The following is a 16,686-nucleotide window of genomic DNA, read 5'->3' as shown; positions in this document are numbered from 1 at the left end:
CCCATCACTTATGTTGTTGTTGATAATCACTTGACCATGTTGTAACGAAGTTAGTGCTAAAATTTGATTGATGGTAGATTCCGGGAATTTCAATTTTCTCAAAACTGTTTCAAAATATTTGAAATTGCTTCTATCAAAGGCTTTTTCAAAATCAATACTTAAAGCAGCAATATGTTGATCATCTCCTTCTCGAACATTATGTTTTTGATTCAACTCATATCTGACCTTTTGAACCAAGTTGATGCCTTGGTCTATATTTCTCTGTTTCACAAAACCAAATTGTGTATCCCCAACTATATGTGGTATAACTTCAACAATCCTATTATTGATGCAAGCAGCAATGATCTTTGTTGATGTATTCATTAACGAAATTGGCCTCCAATTCTTAAAAATGAAGCAAATTTTGGAAAAAAAATAGAACTCCTCATGGGGGGCTCGAACCCCCGACATTTCGGTTAACTTCCGCTAAGAAATGGATCCCTAGTTTGACTGTAAAAGCCGAACGCTCTACCAACTGAGCTAACAAGGACGAGTTCTGAAGGCTAAATTTTTGGTGTTCTTTGAGGAGTGTATCGATTACGTAATCAAGCACTTTTATTCAATATTATCTTTGATTATTTTAACGTCATGTGAATCCGAAAGCTAGAGAGTTTTAGACGTGGGTATTCCTAAGTAAAGGCAAATCCCACAGTAGTATTCCAGCTATTATTATATTAAATAACACTAGAGCTGGCGAGTCGACCCACATGAGTACGACGACGTACGACGTACTGACGTTCCGCCGGCGTGGTAGCTCATGAGAATTAGGTCGATAATATTAATATAAGGAAGCCTCATGAATTCCAACATTAATATTATTATAGGGAGAAGCCTACAATTCAAGCGGTTCGCGCGATATTAATAATATTGCATATATAAATATTATTCATCAAAGTTTTACAATTGTTCCAATATTTATAACAATGGCCAGCTTAATTTTTAGTTCATTCTTACTTGTTTTTATTCTGATTTATCCCTTTTATTATAAATTATCAGTCATAGTCGACTGAGTCCCCAGGTACAGATAATTTTAATGTACATGATTATATTATTTTTAGCAAATATATTTTATAAATATTACACATCAGATACATAATTAAAAAAAAAAAAATAATATTAATTAAGACGTCGAGACTCGATTAAGCCACAGCTAAATATATATAATTACCTGGCGCATGAGCTAGACGTTAATATTTATATAATTTGAACCGACAGCTAATTAAGTACGTCGTGATCTAATATAGACGTACTTGATGAATATAATTATATTAATAGCGCCGGCAGCAGCTCATGATATTATAAATTTTTAAGATATAAGATCACCACGTACGATCGTAGAGCGCGTGGCCAGCTAGCGCCATTTATAATATGAGTACTAGTACTAGCTATAATATTATACCTGGTACTCCGGTACGTACAGGCGCTAGCTGTAAGATGATCAAGAAATTATTGAATTAGGATTTAATTATGTTCATGATTTCATATACATAACTACAAAAGAACAAGTAGTTCAACAAAATAATTGGGCTGACAGTGTAACGTTTATATTATATAAAAATAATCACTGATATTCATGGAGACGCACAAATTATACATGGCATTTTGGTTCAGTTAGACACCCGATTTTAAATGACAGATTTTTCAAAAAAGCTGAAAAAGTGTAGGATTAGAATTTAGGACCATCAAAACAACGGTCCTTTTTGATGCCGGCTCGGTCAAAACTGGCTTCCATTTCTGAAAGTGTGTCTTGAAACAGATAAGAAACGACTCTATACAGTGTTGTAACCTGTCCTATATATCCTTGAAGAGAGTGTACCCAACTTTATATGCTTTAAGAAATGGGCACCACGTTGGTATTTGATTCTTGAATGGGCATGAATTATTTTAGTTTATTTATCGGCTTCTCAAAGGTCATTAACGATGGCATTGTCCATTGGTTGAAATCTGGGGTAGTATAAGTTTGGTCAAGACTCAAGACTCAACAGTTTGAGCAGGGATTCCTATTCCTCTATTCTAAAGAAGCTCCTCAACAACAAACAATTGAAATTCAGTATATGTCCTTTGTGACCCTTGGGGTGTGACTCAAAGCGGGTTGATGATGATAGAATCGGTTGATATTTGTGCTTTATCAAGGATATAAATTACTTCGTATGTCTCTTGATTAGTATCTTTCAATTGTTTTTGACTTCAAGTTTCAATCTTGTTAATATGGTTGGAATTATTGCTGATGAGGTCAAAATATTAGTGAATAGAAAGGCAACCCCAAAGGGGTCGAAGAATGAAACAAAAGTCTCCAAAGAGGTTGAATCACCCTTAAAGCAGTTTCTCCCAGACTATGGAAAGTTCTGGATCAGGGTACCTCACCTTGTTTATTTGAATTTTTTAATGCTTGTGATTAGTCTTGCTGCTACAAATTCAGGGTATGATGGTTCTTTGCTTAATGCTTTCCAAGCCATGCCTGCATGGATGAGTGCAATGAGCAACCCTTCTGGACCCGTTTTAGGGGCCATGAGTAATGGAACTACCCTTGGATCGTTGTTGTGTGTTCCCATTGCTTCTACTGTTGGTGATCAATTAGGTAGAAGACACTCGATAACACTTGGAAATATCATCATGTTGATGGGTGTTATTGTGCAGTCTTGCTCGGGTACCTGGCTTCATATCGATACCCAAGACATGAACACTGACAAGCGCACTTACGCTATGACTTTAGTTGGAAGATTGATTATTGGCTTTGGAAGTAGTTTGGTTGGGGTTTCTGCTCCTCCTTTGGTTGCTGAGCTCTCATATCCTTCACATAGACAGGCTGTCACTGCTTTCTACAACTCGAACTGGTATTTAGGAGCAATTATTTCAGGATGGGTCTCCTTTGGTACTCGTAACATTAAGTCAAATTGGTCATGGAGAATTCCTACAATTATACAAGGGTTATTTCCTTTACTTCAAATTTTTCTCATCTACTTTGTTCCAGACTCACCAAGATTTCTTGTTAATAAAGGTAAAATTGAAGAAGCTAGAAGAATCTTGCTCAAGTACCATGCTAATAATGATGAGAAAATTGGTGGGCCTCTCGTTGATTTTGAAATGTCTGAAATTCAATCTGCTATTGAACAAGAGAAAATTGCAAACAAAACTTCATATTTAGACTTTCTAAGGACCCCTGGCAACAGAAAGCGTCTATTTTTATCTTGTTATATTGGTATAATTGCGCAGTTATCAGGTAATGGTTTGGTTTCATATTATATGAACAAGGTACTGAACTCAATTGGAATCACATCAACTAGTCAACAATTAGTGTTCAATGGTGGTTTGATGATTTATAACTATGGGATCTCAATCATTATCAATTTATCAATGTTCCAAAAAGGTAAGCGGAGAATGGTGTTTTTAACGTCACTTTCGTTAATGTTAATATTCTATATCATATGGACTATCTTGTCAGCTATCAATCAAAAGAGGAATTTTGAAGATAAATCTTTGGGGAAAGGTGTTATGGCTATGATATTTATGTACTATCTTGCCTATAACCTCGGGCTGAATGGTCTCCCAATACTATATTTAACTGAGTAAGTTTTGTTTATGAATTCCTAAAAAAAATAATACTAACATTACCAGATATGCTCCTTTCACACTGAGAACCAAAGCAATGAATATCTGCCAGTTTTGTCAGATGGTTGTTTTGATTTATAATGGGTTTGTCAATCCAATTGCAATGGATGCTATCGAGTGGAAATATTATATCGTATTTTGTTGTATTATAGCTGTTGAACTTGTTGTGGGATATTTAACCCTAGTGGAAACTGCTGGCAGAAGTTTGGAAGAAGTCGCTGAGGTATTTGGAGAAAGTATTGGTGATATTGATTATGGTCTCCTTAGACACACAACGAAAGATCAGAAACCTGGAATCTCACATATTGAAGATGCGGATCAAAATGAAGCAGCAAGTAATACTTCTTCAGCCGATAAAAGCGTCAATGTGACACCTTGATGAGGTAAAGTGTTTGATATTATTGTGACATTATGACCTTTTTTTTATATGAATTTGATATTGATTATTATGACCCTCCATATTAGTTATCGATTTAGATATTGTATTGAGACTGGCTACAAACATATACCGATACATAAATTTATTACAATACATTAAAAAAACAATGAAACCCTCAATAAAATACAAAGGACCGAAATGAACGAAAACCAACCTATCATACCCCTTTTAATCACAAGAACTTTTGGAAAAGATTTTGTCTTGATCTAACTTCAATTTCACCAAATAGTTCCTTTTGTTTCAATTCAACTGAATCAGAAGTACCCAAAACCAAAAGTTCGAAGAACACTCTAGTAGCTTCATTCTTTGGTAATTTTGATAACGGTTCTTCTTCTTCCAAATCCTTCTTGACAAGTTCAGAAAACGTCACTGTGTCTTCAGCTTCAAATAATTCTCTTAATTCACCGGAAACTTTGATGGTTGATTCTGAGATACCATCTTTAGATCCTGAACTAAAATCATCAACATTTTCCTCTTCTTCTTCGAGTTCTGCTTGTTCCTGTTGTGACGCTTCAGCATCTGGAGCTTGTACTCTTTCTTCATCATAATCGAAACCCAAATCTATATCTTGACCAAAATCAAAGTCAAAGTCCATTTCATTATTATTGTTATTTTCGTTGTCATTAGTTTTATTAGCTTCTTCCTCTGAGTGTTCAAGTTCTGGTACTTCATCATCAGGGCCAGGTGATGAAATTTTTTGGCGTTTTGTTCTTAGTAAATTTTCAGCAATATCTCCCTGAATATAATTTTCCTTCAACAAAGAGTCAATAAAGCTTCTCTTAGACTTCAAATCCAATTCAGCTGTAGCCTCTTCATTCAATGCAACAATTCCATTTGTACTATTAAAGTTTCTAATTGGAATTTCAATCTCTTGATCTTCAACGATCTTACGTTGACCAGCAACAGATACTTTAGCTCTTCTTGGTCTTTTGGTTGGAGTTCTTGGTTCATCTTGACCATCAGCCATTTCTGGTGATCCTGGAACAACTTCCAAAGGTTGTGCCAATTCTTCATCAAAATCAAATCCCAAGTCAATGTCATTGTTTGGTTCATGATCCATTTGTGACAAGTTGGCATCTTCTCCAGCTCTTCCAATTTCGATAGATTCATCGTGACCATTACCAAAATCAAAATCAATATCGTCCATGTTGTTATCCTCTTGCTTTGCTTCAACTCTTTCTTCATCAAGATCGAAATTTAAATCAATATCTAAATCATCTTGACCACCTTCTAATTCATCCAATTCATCAAATTTGTTTCTTGGGATTTCAATTGAATCATCAAAATCTTGGTTTGTAGCAGCAGCCTGTGACTGACCAAAGAAATCTGAATGTCTTGGATTCTCATTATCGTCAAATGTCAACGGTTCTTGATACAACAAATCTGATTGAGTAATAGTATCTTGTAAAATTAATTGATTCACAGAAGGAACAATAGTGGCGTTGACCGGTAAAGTAACAGTGTTTGCACTTGACTTGAAAGCAGACTTTAGTTTTAGCAAAGCATCTGAGACATCATCCAATAAATATTTAGCTTTTCTTGAATAAATTCTAACAACACCATATAATAACTGACCTGAAAGTCTCAAGGCAAGGGCTTCTGATTCATCATTTTGAGAAGACGCGTTTGCAATAGCTTTAGTGGATTGAACAATATTGGACTGTAGGAACTGATTTTTGGATAGTTTTCTTTCCAAGTTGGCTGCTAACCAAACTTGAGCTAAAGGACCCTCTTTTGATAAAAGGTTTTCAGAATAAAACATTATTCACTTTACCAAAAACAAAAACAGCAAAAGGGATGGGGCAATATTTTTAATAGCAATCTAGCAAAAACAGAAGAATAGAATAGCAAATATTAATACACCTTATGTGTTCTGTTTGTTGTTTGTAATGGAGTTAGAGGTGTTTGATTTTGTATCATCCTGTTTTTTTAAAAAACATCCTTGAAATCGCGTTTCTGCCAAAACTACATGGGTAAACTTTCCTAATAGAGACAAAGCCAACCACCTCAATAATTAGGTGATAACCAACTTGAAACTCACTAGATCATCCCTTTTTACTACAATTGGATAACATCTTGGATAGATCAATAAATTGAGTTAAACCACATTGTAGAGAACTAGCTAACCAAATGAGTGTCTATCTAGTGTCCAGTAACTTTATAGTTGTATTACCATTCACTTATAAAGTCTTCACTACTATTCACTTCAATTCGCTACAATTCAAATATTTCTAATTAAATTATATCATATTATTAAATTACATCACCCAAAGTATTCACACTATATATATGTTACAAAAACCGTTTAATTAATCATTTTTTGGAGCAACAAGAACCACCCTCAAAAGATGCTGAAGTGTTTGAAAATGCTAATCTTGAAGCTGTATCAAGTTGTGATTTAACTTCAGTACCACCAGATTTTCTAGCTTCAGAAGTAGTTTTAGCATAACTTGGAATCAAATCTAATGCTGGGTTAGCAGTGAAGAAATTTCTTGGTCTCATTAATAAAGTGATTGGTTCAGCAGGCATTAATGGGAAATCTTCTGGAGCTGGAACATGTGAAATACCAAAAGTATGGAAAACAATAACATCAGTGTTTTCAATGTTATCACTACCGTCTCCAATCCAACCTCTGATACCAACTGGACCATCACCAGACCATTGTGGAACATGAACACCTGATGGGTATAATCTATCTTCTTCATATTTAACAACATTCATAGCATGACGAGCCCATGGTGCTCTCTTTGATGGAATGGAGTTTTCTTTAGCTAATAATCTTGGTGTCTGGTTGGAAACAATCTTGTAAGAAACTGGTAAACCAGAGTATTTGTTTAAAACATTTGGATTGAAAATATCCCATGATCTTGAAGTTTCAGCATTAGCATGAGTTAATGAATCACTAACGGTTTTGTAAACAGTTCTTTTACCTAACCAACCGTTACCGTATGGGTTTTCTAATGAACCTAATTCATGTGGAGATGACATAACATCAGATGAACCAACAGAGTTGTTATCACCATCAATTCTTGGATCAATTCTTAATGAGAACATATGTTGGTGATTATGAGCATTAACTTGTGGATAGACTTGAGTACCCCATGGACCAACTTTTTCACCTTCATTAGCAACATAAGTGTTCAAGATACCAGTTAATTTAACATCCAATCTGATTGAACCATCTTGTAAAAAGTTCCAGTAAATACAGTATTCATAGTTAGCAGCAGTGAAAATTTGAGAAATAACCAATCTAGTAGCTCTGGTAACAATGGTGGTAGCAAAGTCATCTCTGAAATCTGAATGTTTGTACAAGATACCATCATCTTCTTCATGAATACAGACAGCATTTTTAATAGTGATTGGATCACCAGCTCTGTCAGCAAAGTGAGCATCTAAATAGTGGATAACACCTTTACAATCGCAACCAAGAGCCAATGGGTTAGTCATGTAACCAGCACCATATTCACCAATATCTAAAGCATGTTTTCTGAAATGTCTAAAATCTGGAGAACCATATGGAACAATCATTTCAGCCAATGACATTCTGTGGAAGATTGGACGAACATTACCATGATCATTGTAGTTGATATCAGATAAGACAATACCTTCTCTATAGTTGAAACCAATGTGGAATTTGAAGTTTGACCATTCCATAACATGACCATCCATTTTGAAAGAAACACCTTCTGGTTGTGTAACGTTGATTGGTTTTTGTTCAGTTCTGTAACCATGTTCTTTAACTGCATCACTTGGGTAAAAGTTTGAATGTGGATGTTTTGAAACTGGTCTTCTAACATTTGGAATATCAATGTAGATAACTTCTTTAGTTTCAGTGTCAACAATTGGAACAAAATCTAATGGATGAGAATATTGAGAATCATCTTCATCTGATCTATAGTACATCATAGCTTGTTGTAATCTTCTGCTGTTACCCCATCTTTCATCATAACCAATAGTCCATGGATCACAGTAAACTTTGTGCATATCAGTAGCTGGAATACCTGAAAGAATACATTGTTCAATAACACCAGCATCTTTTCTAATAACATCTTCAGTTGATTGTAAATCTTCAACAGTTAAGATTGGTTGAACACCATGAACATGTTTCAAGTTGGTAACATACAAGTTGGTGATATCAACAACAATTTCTTGAACACCTGGTTTACCAGCTTCTAGTAAAACAACAAAGGCGAATCTTGGTGGAGCTGGACCATTTTTGTCTTTCCATTCTAAAAATGATTTTTTGGATGGTTCTTTCAAAGTAACAGTATTGAAAGAAATTTCAGCGCCAGAACCATATTTAGCTTTAACAACAGAGACAACAGCTTTGATTTCAGCAATGGATAATGGATCTAAAGGATGAGCTGGAGCTGGTGGTGGAGCAGCAGAAGCAGTGGTTTGAGAAGCAATTTGTTGTAAACGTTCCATTATTTAGTGAATGAATATTAAAAAATCAACAAGTTTATTTGAAAGTTCAAGACCAGCTTTACTAAATTCAAAGTATTGATTGATTTGATGTTGAGAGAGTTATTTTGGAAAAGGTTGAAAGAATCAAAGATATTTCATCATTTATATAGTTTTTCATAGCTCATCGATCATACGTTGATGGCTCAAGGTTCATTTATCTGAAAATAGAAAGATAATGCTTATCGTTGTCCTCTCAAAACGGAATCTCGCTCCACCCGCCAATAAGCCCGCGAATTTGTTTGGGCGCTTGAAGTGCGCTTACCGGAATTACCGTATTTGGCAGTTGGGAGCACAATCCTTGAAAAGTTTTGGCTGTGAATTTGGATTTGGTGATAGTTTTTAATCTTGATCTTATTTGATAGTGAGATCTAGTTGCCGGTAGCTGGTTAATGGTCCATTTACAAACTTCAATGCCCCTCAAACAGACAACTTCAAGCCTTTCCTACATTTCAAATTGATAGAAATAAGTGACTTCTCCTACAACGGTTTCAAACTCGATTAGGTATCTTGATGAGTGCAAGATGATGGAAATGATTAATGGTACACAAGTTCATTTGATTCAACATTGTGTTGATAGATTTATCAATCATGGATGATGCTATGAACCATATGAGAACACTTGGTGACACAAGAGGTTTATTCAAATCACTGTCACTCTTTAACGTTGAAAGGTTTGACACATCTTACGGTTGACAGATCTTCGTAAGCTTAAATCCACGTTGGCGAGTTTATGCACTCGTTTCTAAGGAACAAAGAAATTCAGCTCAGCCAGGTAACTGATAGTGAAGGTTAAATGAAAGTTCTACAGACAACTGAGTTCGAAGAACCTCATTTCACTGAACAAAATTTGTGATGTGTGAAGTATTTTCATACAAAATATGGATTCCTGAACTTTTGAGACACATAAGTCCAAAGAATAACAATTAAGACGGCTATCAGAGATCATTTAAGCATATAAACTACCCTTTGATCACTTCTTTCAAGACTAATTGTACCAAAATTAGACAAAATATCTTGTTGGCGGTGTTTGGATGTTTTTGCCATAATTATCACTCGGAGAGAAAACGCCTTCAACCGGACACAAAGAAGCCATCGTAGTATAGTGGTTAGTACAGATCGTTGTGGCCGATCAGACCCAGGTTCGATTCCAGGCGATGGCACATTTCTTTTTTTGCCAATTTTTTGCTCTAATTTAGCCCCTAGAGCTGATTTTTTTGAATATATGATATAACTAGTGGTAGATACATGTTTCATTTCAGTTATTTGTCCGAAAAGATTAGCTTTTGTTGTTGTTTTCTGAATGATGTTGGGTGGATATAAACCGAGCTTTCGCCAGGCCAAAAAAAATTTCACACCCAGCTCGGATATATTACAGACAGCTTTACATAAAGATCAAGAAAAGAACATGATTTATGAAGCCAATATATTATTAGTGCTCTTGAATGTACTCATAAATCAAGTCCAAGGTCCAAAATTCTTAGTAATTGTAGGCCACGCTATATATGATCTAGCCTACACTTTAGATTCGAGATAATTTAAAGATCCTGAAGAACATATCATCATCGATGAATAAACTACATTCAAAAAGTTCAAAAATCATTAGTGAATATTTCATAAGTAAACTTTATATCTTTTTCTCCTTCTTCTTAGTTTGGTTTCAAATTCATATTAAACGTTTTTTTTTTGCTTTTCGTAACTCCACAAAAACTTGAAACTTTTCAAAAATTTCTCACCATTCTATCTTTTGTTTATAATGAATAAGTTTATATTATTTTTTTCTTTGTTATTTTTTTTCTTTATTGTCAAATTGATTGTTTTCTAATAGTTATCTTATTTGGCAACTGATTGTAAAGCTTCTAAAACTTCAATTTGAATACCGGCAACAGCAGCAACGGCTTCATCACTACTTGTAACGTTCTTTTGAGCTTCAGCTAATTGTGATTTGATAGTTTCAGCAGAGAAAGCAGATGGTTCGAAAGCTTCAATGGCAGTGATTGATAAAGTTGAACCTGGTTGAACAGTAGCGAAACCACCTGAAACGAAAAATTGTTTGGTAGTACCTGAAGATTCAATAATTTCAACAACACCTGGTCTCAATTGTTCAATGATTGGAACGTGGTTAGCTAAGATACCAAAATCACCATTGACACCTGGGACATTAACTTGAGTAACTTCAGAGGAAGAGAATAAAGTTTCGTGAGGTAAAGCCAATGATAATTTTAAAACATCGGTGGCAGAAGCAGCATCAGCGTAAGTTCTTCTGGCGATCAATTGGGTTTGACGAGCAACGGATTTGAAGGCGTTTGATCTGAACATTTTGTGAGTTGTGGATCTAGTTGTTGGTGATGTTGTTCTAAAGCTTTCTGTTCGTTGAATCTCAATTTTCATTTTTTTGTAAGGGGTTGGCGAAAAACAACTTTTCATTGGGTGTCGGGCACCTGCCGTGTCGCGACACTTGTGCACGAAATTGTGATTGTGAAAAACAGAGAAGAATTGAGATTGATTTCTATTGTGCCAGTGCTTAAGCAGTCAGAACACCATGTCCACCCAGATCGATAACTTGTCGTTGTCCTTTAACGTGGGTATCCTTACTGTTATTCTATAGGCTCAGCTAATACTAACCAAATTTACAGGAAATCCTATACAATATCGGTGATTTATTTGATGATCTATACACTGATAAAACAGCTAATCTGGTGCTGCCCAACAACAACAACAAAGCTGCTGAGAACTTGAACAAGGCCATAAAGACATTCGACAAGAACTTAGATGACATATTGATCCAGTTGAACGACATCTCATTATTCGATAAAAAGTTGAAGCAAAGAGCTATAGAGAGAGAACAGCAAAAGAATACCATACCCGCCAAACAAGAACCCACTCCAGCTAATGAAACTAAGCAACCAGAGATAGAATCACGGACTGCTCAGAATACTTCTAATGACAATACTGAAAACTTTGGAAACCATGAGAACTTATTGGATGATATAAGTAACTTCTTATCTACTGTGCCAGACTCTGCTGATGTTAACCTTAATGGTGATTTCAATGACAATATTCAGGACTTGTTGATGGATGCTAATCCATATGATGACCCAAACAACACTGAGACATTAGACTTCCAAAATAACAGTAATAATGACAATCAAAATAATGCTCAAAATAACATGAATGATAATAGCAATCTGGAGTTTGATAACAACATCTTCAATGAGATAGATTCTATGCTGAATATCTAGAAAGGAAAAAAATGTCAATGATTAATAGAATTTAATTAAAACTATGCTATACAAAAGGCCAAAAAGAGCATTTAAAAACAACAATCAACAAAAAAAACCTAAGCAATCCAAAAATAAAAAAGAGTCTCATAATTATCATAGATACCTTTCATCTTAACGAAATAACCATAACTGTAATGTTATCAGTTGTCAATTTATTTAATGCATGTTCCACTAATTTTTTAGCAGCTAGTGTAGAATCTTCTATATCTCTAATCAATTCACAAGCTTGTTGATCTGAAATCACATCCCATAACCCATCACATGCAATGATCAAAAACTTATCTGTATCTTTATTTAGTTCAACACTTGTTGTATATGGACTTCCAATAACTAAATCTTTGAAGAATTGATCACCCAAAGATCTCGTCACTGCCAACATCCCATTTACTCTAGATTTCATTATTAATCCACCACTTTTCTCAATCCTATTGATCTCATGTTTATCTGAAGCTTTATGGTCATATGTCAATCGTATAGCTTTATTATTTCTAAATAACACGATTCTTGTATCACCAACGTTTGCTGTATATAACATTCTTTTATGCTGACTTAAATCTGTCAATTCACTAGCAGTTTTATTTTCGGGTAGTTCCCATCTCAATATAGCCACAGCTGCTGTACAACCACTTGAACCTTCCACTGTTTTAACAATATTTTCATCAGCTTCTAAGAAACTTTCATTCAATATATCTCGAACATCCTCATTTTCATCTTCAATTAATTTCTTCTCCACAATTGAATGCAAATTTTGTCCACACCATTTAGCAGCTTGTTTACCTGCATGTCCATCAAATATTGCAAAGTATCCCCAGTCTAATCTTTCAACAAAATTTTCAACATATGTGTGAACATCTTCCATTGTAGGTCTATAAATTTTGTTAACATCTTCAGCAACTCCTACAGAGTAGGATAATTTATAATCTTTGTTACTGGTGCTATGACTCATTATATGACCTAACTTGGAATTAAGCTTCTTTATTGATGACAACGACGTTTTGGAATTGGTAATTGATTGTTGATTAATTAAATAGAAGTTTGATATCTATTATTGGTTTCAGTTAGAGCAATGATAGGATACGGCTTTAAAAATAAATGAATGAACTGAAATTTGAGCTCCAAGGTTTGAAATAGACTTTAGTTTTCAATTATTTGAATGTTATCAATTTTGAGAAGTGGAATGTTTCTCAGATCTTGCAAATAGGAAAATTCCAATTGGTTTTAAATGGGAGTAAATATTGACGTTCTTAAAGTAAAGTTGTAAGGTACCAAATTCTGATGTGGCCGGTGAGCGAATTCGCGAATTTTTTTTGGAGAATTTACCCGCAAAAGCGTGTATGTACCGATAATTTATATTATAAAGTACTACAATTTAAAGTCATTAAAACAGATGTAGATGATTTTTATAAGAGAAAACACACTATAGATACAATCCTTCCAACGATTCATCCACTTTAGTCTTCATAACACTTTCTTTAGCCTTGACGAAATCACTATTTGTAACTTGCATTCTTCTTTCTCTCAAGGCAATTAAACCTGCTTCTGTTGTGATTGCTTTAACTTCAGCACCAGATAATTCATCTTTAGCACTTATAATACCATCAATATCTATATCATCAGATAATGTCATCTTTCTTGTATGGATTTCAAAAATCTTTTTCAAATTTTCAGAATCTGGAGGTGGGAAATGTATTTTTCTATCTATACGACCTGGTCTAATTAAAGCAGGATCTAAAGATTCAATAGCATTAGTAGCCATAATAACTTTAATATCACCTCTATCATCGAAACCATCTAGTTGATTCAATAATTCCAACATGGTTCTTTGAATTTCCTTTTCACCAGAAGATTGTGAATCATATCTCTTGGTACCCACAGCATCAATTTCATCAATGAAAACAATTGCTGGAGCGTTATCAGCAGCTAACTTGAATAAAGATCTCACTAATTTAGGACCTTCACCTGCATATTTTTGGATTAATTCAGAACCAACCATTCTTATAAAAGTTGCAGAAGTTGAATTAGCAACAGCTTTGGCCAATAATGTTTTACCAGTACCTGGAGCACCATATAATATAACACCTTTTGGAGGTTGAATACCCATTTCACTGTATAATTCTGGATGAGTTAAAGGTAATTCCACAGCTTCTTTAACTTCTTTTATTTGATTTTCTAACCCACCAATATCTGCATATGTTTCATTTGGTGCCACTGCAACTTTCATGACACTGACTAATGGATCTGCATCATCTTCTAGCACACCAACAACTGAAACAGTTTTGTTATGTAATAGGACTGAACAACCAGGTTCTAATAATTCTTTATCAACGAATGATAAAATTGAAACATAATATTCAGGACCTGAACTTGAACTAACAATTGCATGATCATCATCAATAATCTCTTCTAAAGTACCAACTGTCATTGGTGACCCTCTAATTTCTTCAACTTTATCTCTTTCTTCATTTTGTTTCTTTTCAAAAGGTTTTAGGTTCTCAATACTGGCAACATACTCTTGTTCAATTAATAAATGATCATGAATACGTTGAGTCTTTAACAATTTTAATTTAGAACGATTTCTTGGAAAGACATCTGGTAATTTCTCAGCAGTTGATGGACCTCCTTTCCGCTTCTTTCTTCCTATCTTAGTCTTTACAGGTGGTTCATATTTTGGTTTTTTTGATTTATCTTTCTTCTTTCTATCGCCACCAGGTAATCCTGAAGCACCTTGACCCTTAAAACAACATGTTAGTATATCAATGAAAAGTGTCAATTGGGCAGTAAAATCCCACAAAGCACACATACCATTTTGTATATTGCTTTGAATTTTCGTTATTCAATTGAGTATTGATGTGTTGTTTTTGTTGATTGAACATTGGCCATCCAAAATCTCTACACTGTTTTCCAAAAAATCAAATAGAAAATATCGGTACCGCGCAACATCAACAAAGATCGAACGGGGCACTACTACGTTAGTATAAAGAATAGTACAATTGTGTACGTTATTAATGCTATTTCTCTATAATTATGCTAAAGTTATTCATTGCAGGACCATCATGCAGTTTTTTCTTTGGAAATGATTTCGGTTCAAGTTTTCCAGTCCATTTCAGAACCATATAAACTAATTTTTTGGCTTCACTATACTTGATCAGTTCGTAACCTAATGAGTTTGATATTTTCTCAAAATGTGCTTTGTCACAATACCTTGAGTTTTTTATACAGCTTAGGGGTAAAACAATAAACACTAAGGGTGAATCAGCTTCTTTATCTAGGAATTTTTCAAATCTTTGCATCATTTCACCTCTACCTTTTGCAGTTGGAACAAAGTTTAAAACTAATGAACAGGAAATCAGATTGAATTTTTCATTATTATTTTTTGGTAATGGTCTTTCCATGAAATCTTGTTTCAATATACTTGGTTCATTTGAGTTCAAATCTATTCTTGTGATTGAGTTTGCATATTTAGACACAACATTTTGAGTTGAAAGTGAACCAATTTCTAAAACTTTCAAAGTATCTTTCATCTCTTTCAATTCTGGAATTGTTTCAAATAACCATTTTGATGAATCACTTCCCCTTTTAGATTCTTGCCCATAAATAGATGCGATCTGATATTTTGATAAACCACCTTTCTCTATTATTTCATAATTTATCTTTTCTAATAATAAGTATAGCTTAGGTAAAGATGTTTCATTGCTTGCTGATAGTAACTCTTGCTCTGTGGGTATATTTATAGCACCAGATGTGGTTGCTTTCGGTCTAGTTTTAATGAAATCTCCTATATTTGAATCATTTATATCCTTTTGGTGTATGTGTGATAGCTTTTGATAAATGATATCTTTTTTATTGAGTAGCAGATGATATCTTCGTATTATTTTCCTCGTATTTGATGGTTTAATTGAAGGCTTTGTAAAACTTTTCCCTGTGATGGACTTGGACTTCTTCAAGAATCCTGTCCGTTTCCCCATTATCGATAGCTGTGATGCAAATGGATACTTAAAATAAACACCACCGGAGCTGTTTTATTTGAAGTCTGGATCGCATGAATGTGACAATAAAATAGAAATTTTCATCAAAAATGCAGATGACTGCCAAACAGAGAAGGGTGAATTAGCACCCAAAATTCTTTTACACTCAGCCCTTTGTCAGCTCAAGAAGCGGCCAGTGAAAGGCAACGAGCCAGAGAGACGGCGTAAACGTTTGGAAATGTAACTACTCACAAGTTACAAATTACTGCGGCCATTCACTTACATTTGCTATACATAAAATCAAATGAGAACCAGAAAATGTGTTTTGAAAGCCCCAAAATATTAAACAAAAATACGCGGGCTTAGACATCATACACTCCGTTAGAGGTTAACTGCTAACTGCGCCCAGCTACGGGGGCCCGTGTATTTTAGTTACTTCCAATTATCATCGTTTTTGAATCCTGGTGCACTTTAAGAGCCAGTTATTATCTTGTGTTGTTGTCAGTTAGGAGTTCTACTTTTGCTTTTGTTTACGTTTATATCGGATTCAATCAATGCTTTGCGGCACTTCGGTCGTGATGACTTTGGCTAATTTGCGATCGCCATCAAAAATTTGAACTTGACACTTTTCTTAGTAAAAAATAACTCAGGCCGTTATGTTACCATTTGAGCTTGTTCAAACTGATTTGGGCGGTGTGATAGGATCCAGTATACCAATTCGTCGTGGTTACACCTGCAAAAAAAGAAATCAGACTACATAGAGAGTGAATTATAAATACATTTGAAGGCCCCAGAGCACGAAGCTCAATATTAATTAGAGCCAATATATATATATTCAAACTATTAATAAGCTTAATTTGCCTCTTCAAAGTTCAACTATTTATTT

At 34.5% G+C, this 16,686-nt stretch overlaps 8 protein-coding genes and 2 non-coding genes across 10 annotated transcripts; 3 read left to right on the top strand and 7 right to left on the bottom strand.

Annotated features, from left to right (window-relative positions):
• Nucleotides 1–420: 420 nt before the first annotated feature.
• WICANDRAFT_t133 lies at nt 421–529 on the bottom strand. Its single transcript has one exon. It is a non-coding gene; the product is annotated as a tRNA-Lys (tRNA).
• A 1,895-nt stretch (nt 530–2,424) lies between these two features.
• Nucleotides 2,425–4,027, top strand: WICANDRAFT_86079 (uncharacterized protein; the record flags this gene model as incomplete). The annotated part of the gene is made up of 2 exons (XM_019185992.1): nt 2,425–3,605; nt 3,655–4,027. 2 exons carry the CDS (start codon nt 2,425–2,427, stop codon nt 4,025–4,027), a joined length of 1,554 nt encoding a protein of 517 aa, XP_019036377.1.
• Nucleotides 4,028–5,561: 1,534 nt separating this feature from the next.
• On the bottom strand, nt 5,562–5,849 carry MCD1 (kleisin alpha; the record flags this gene model as incomplete). The annotated part of the gene is made up of 1 exon (XM_019182391.1): nt 5,562–5,849. A coding segment is annotated over one exon (288 nt), but the record flags the coding sequence as incomplete, so codon positions are not given.
• A 501-nt stretch (nt 5,850–6,350) lies between these two features.
• WICANDRAFT_97685 (uncharacterized protein) lies at nt 6,351–8,593 on the bottom strand (the record flags this gene model as incomplete). Its single annotated transcript, XM_019186606.1, has 1 exon — nt 6,351–8,593. A coding segment is annotated over exon 1 (1,900 nt), but the record flags the coding sequence as incomplete, so codon positions are not given.
• Nucleotides 8,594–9,642: 1,049 nt separating this feature from the next.
• On the top strand, nt 9,643–9,714 carry WICANDRAFT_t137. Its single transcript has one exon. It is a non-coding gene; the product is annotated as a tRNA-His (tRNA).
• Nucleotides 9,715–10,192: 478 nt separating this feature from the next.
• On the bottom strand, nt 10,193–10,883 carry ATP16 (F1F0 ATP synthase subunit delta). The gene has a single exon (XM_019186605.1). The coding sequence runs from the start codon at nt 10,868–10,870 to the stop codon at nt 10,385–10,387; it is 486 nt and encodes a 161-aa protein (XP_019036374.1). The 5' UTR covers nt 10,871–10,883; the 3' UTR covers nt 10,193–10,384.
• Nucleotides 10,884–11,093: 210 nt separating this feature from the next.
• WICANDRAFT_65426 (uncharacterized protein) lies at nt 11,094–11,793 on the top strand (the record flags this gene model as incomplete). Its single annotated transcript, XM_019183909.1, has 2 exons — nt 11,094–11,132; nt 11,188–11,793. 2 exons carry the CDS (start codon nt 11,094–11,096, stop codon nt 11,791–11,793), a joined length of 645 nt encoding a protein of 214 aa, XP_019036373.1.
• Nucleotides 11,794–11,941: 148 nt separating this feature from the next.
• Nucleotides 11,942–12,781, bottom strand: PTC1 (type 2C protein phosphatase PTC1; the record flags this gene model as incomplete). The annotated part of the gene is made up of 1 exon (XM_019185225.1): nt 11,942–12,781. The coding sequence occupies one exon, from the start codon at nt 12,779–12,781 to the stop codon at nt 11,942–11,944; it is 840 nt and encodes a 279-aa protein (XP_019036372.1).
• Nucleotides 12,782–13,252: 471 nt separating this feature from the next.
• Nucleotides 13,253–14,640, bottom strand: RPT2 (proteasome regulatory particle base subunit RPT2; the record flags this gene model as incomplete). Its single annotated transcript, XM_019185224.1, has 2 exons — nt 13,253–14,566; nt 14,638–14,640. 2 exons carry the CDS (start codon nt 14,638–14,640, stop codon nt 13,253–13,255), a joined length of 1,317 nt encoding a protein of 438 aa, XP_019036371.1.
• A 55-nt stretch (nt 14,641–14,695) lies between these two features.
• BMT2 (25S rRNA (adenine2142-N1)-methyltransferase) lies at nt 14,696–16,015 on the bottom strand. The gene has a single exon (XM_019182604.1). It carries the CDS (start codon nt 15,798–15,800, stop codon nt 14,844–14,846), a length of 957 nt encoding a protein of 318 aa, XP_019036370.1. The 5' UTR covers nt 15,801–16,015; the 3' UTR covers nt 14,696–14,843.
• Between the last annotated feature and the right edge of the window lie 671 nt (nt 16,016–16,686).

This window comes from Wickerhamomyces anomalus, assembly GCF_001661255.1.
Source record: "Wickerhamomyces anomalus NRRL Y-366-8 unplaced genomic scaffold WICANscaffold_7, whole genome shotgun sequence".
NCBI lineage: Eukaryota > Fungi > Ascomycota > Saccharomycetes > Phaffomycetales > Wickerhamomycetaceae > Hansenula > Hansenula anomala.
This window is presented reverse-complemented; position numbering and strand designations above follow the sequence as displayed.

What these genes read in the sequence shown, in the direction of transcription:
- BMT2 (XM_019182604.1), bottom strand. Translation starts at nt 15,800, where the DNA reads ATGGGGAAACGGACAGGATTCTTGAAGAAGTCCAAGTCCATCACAGGG.
- ATP16 (XM_019186605.1), bottom strand. Translation starts at nt 10,870, where the DNA reads ATGTTCAGATCAAACGCCTTCAAATCCGTTGCTCGTCAAACCCAATTG.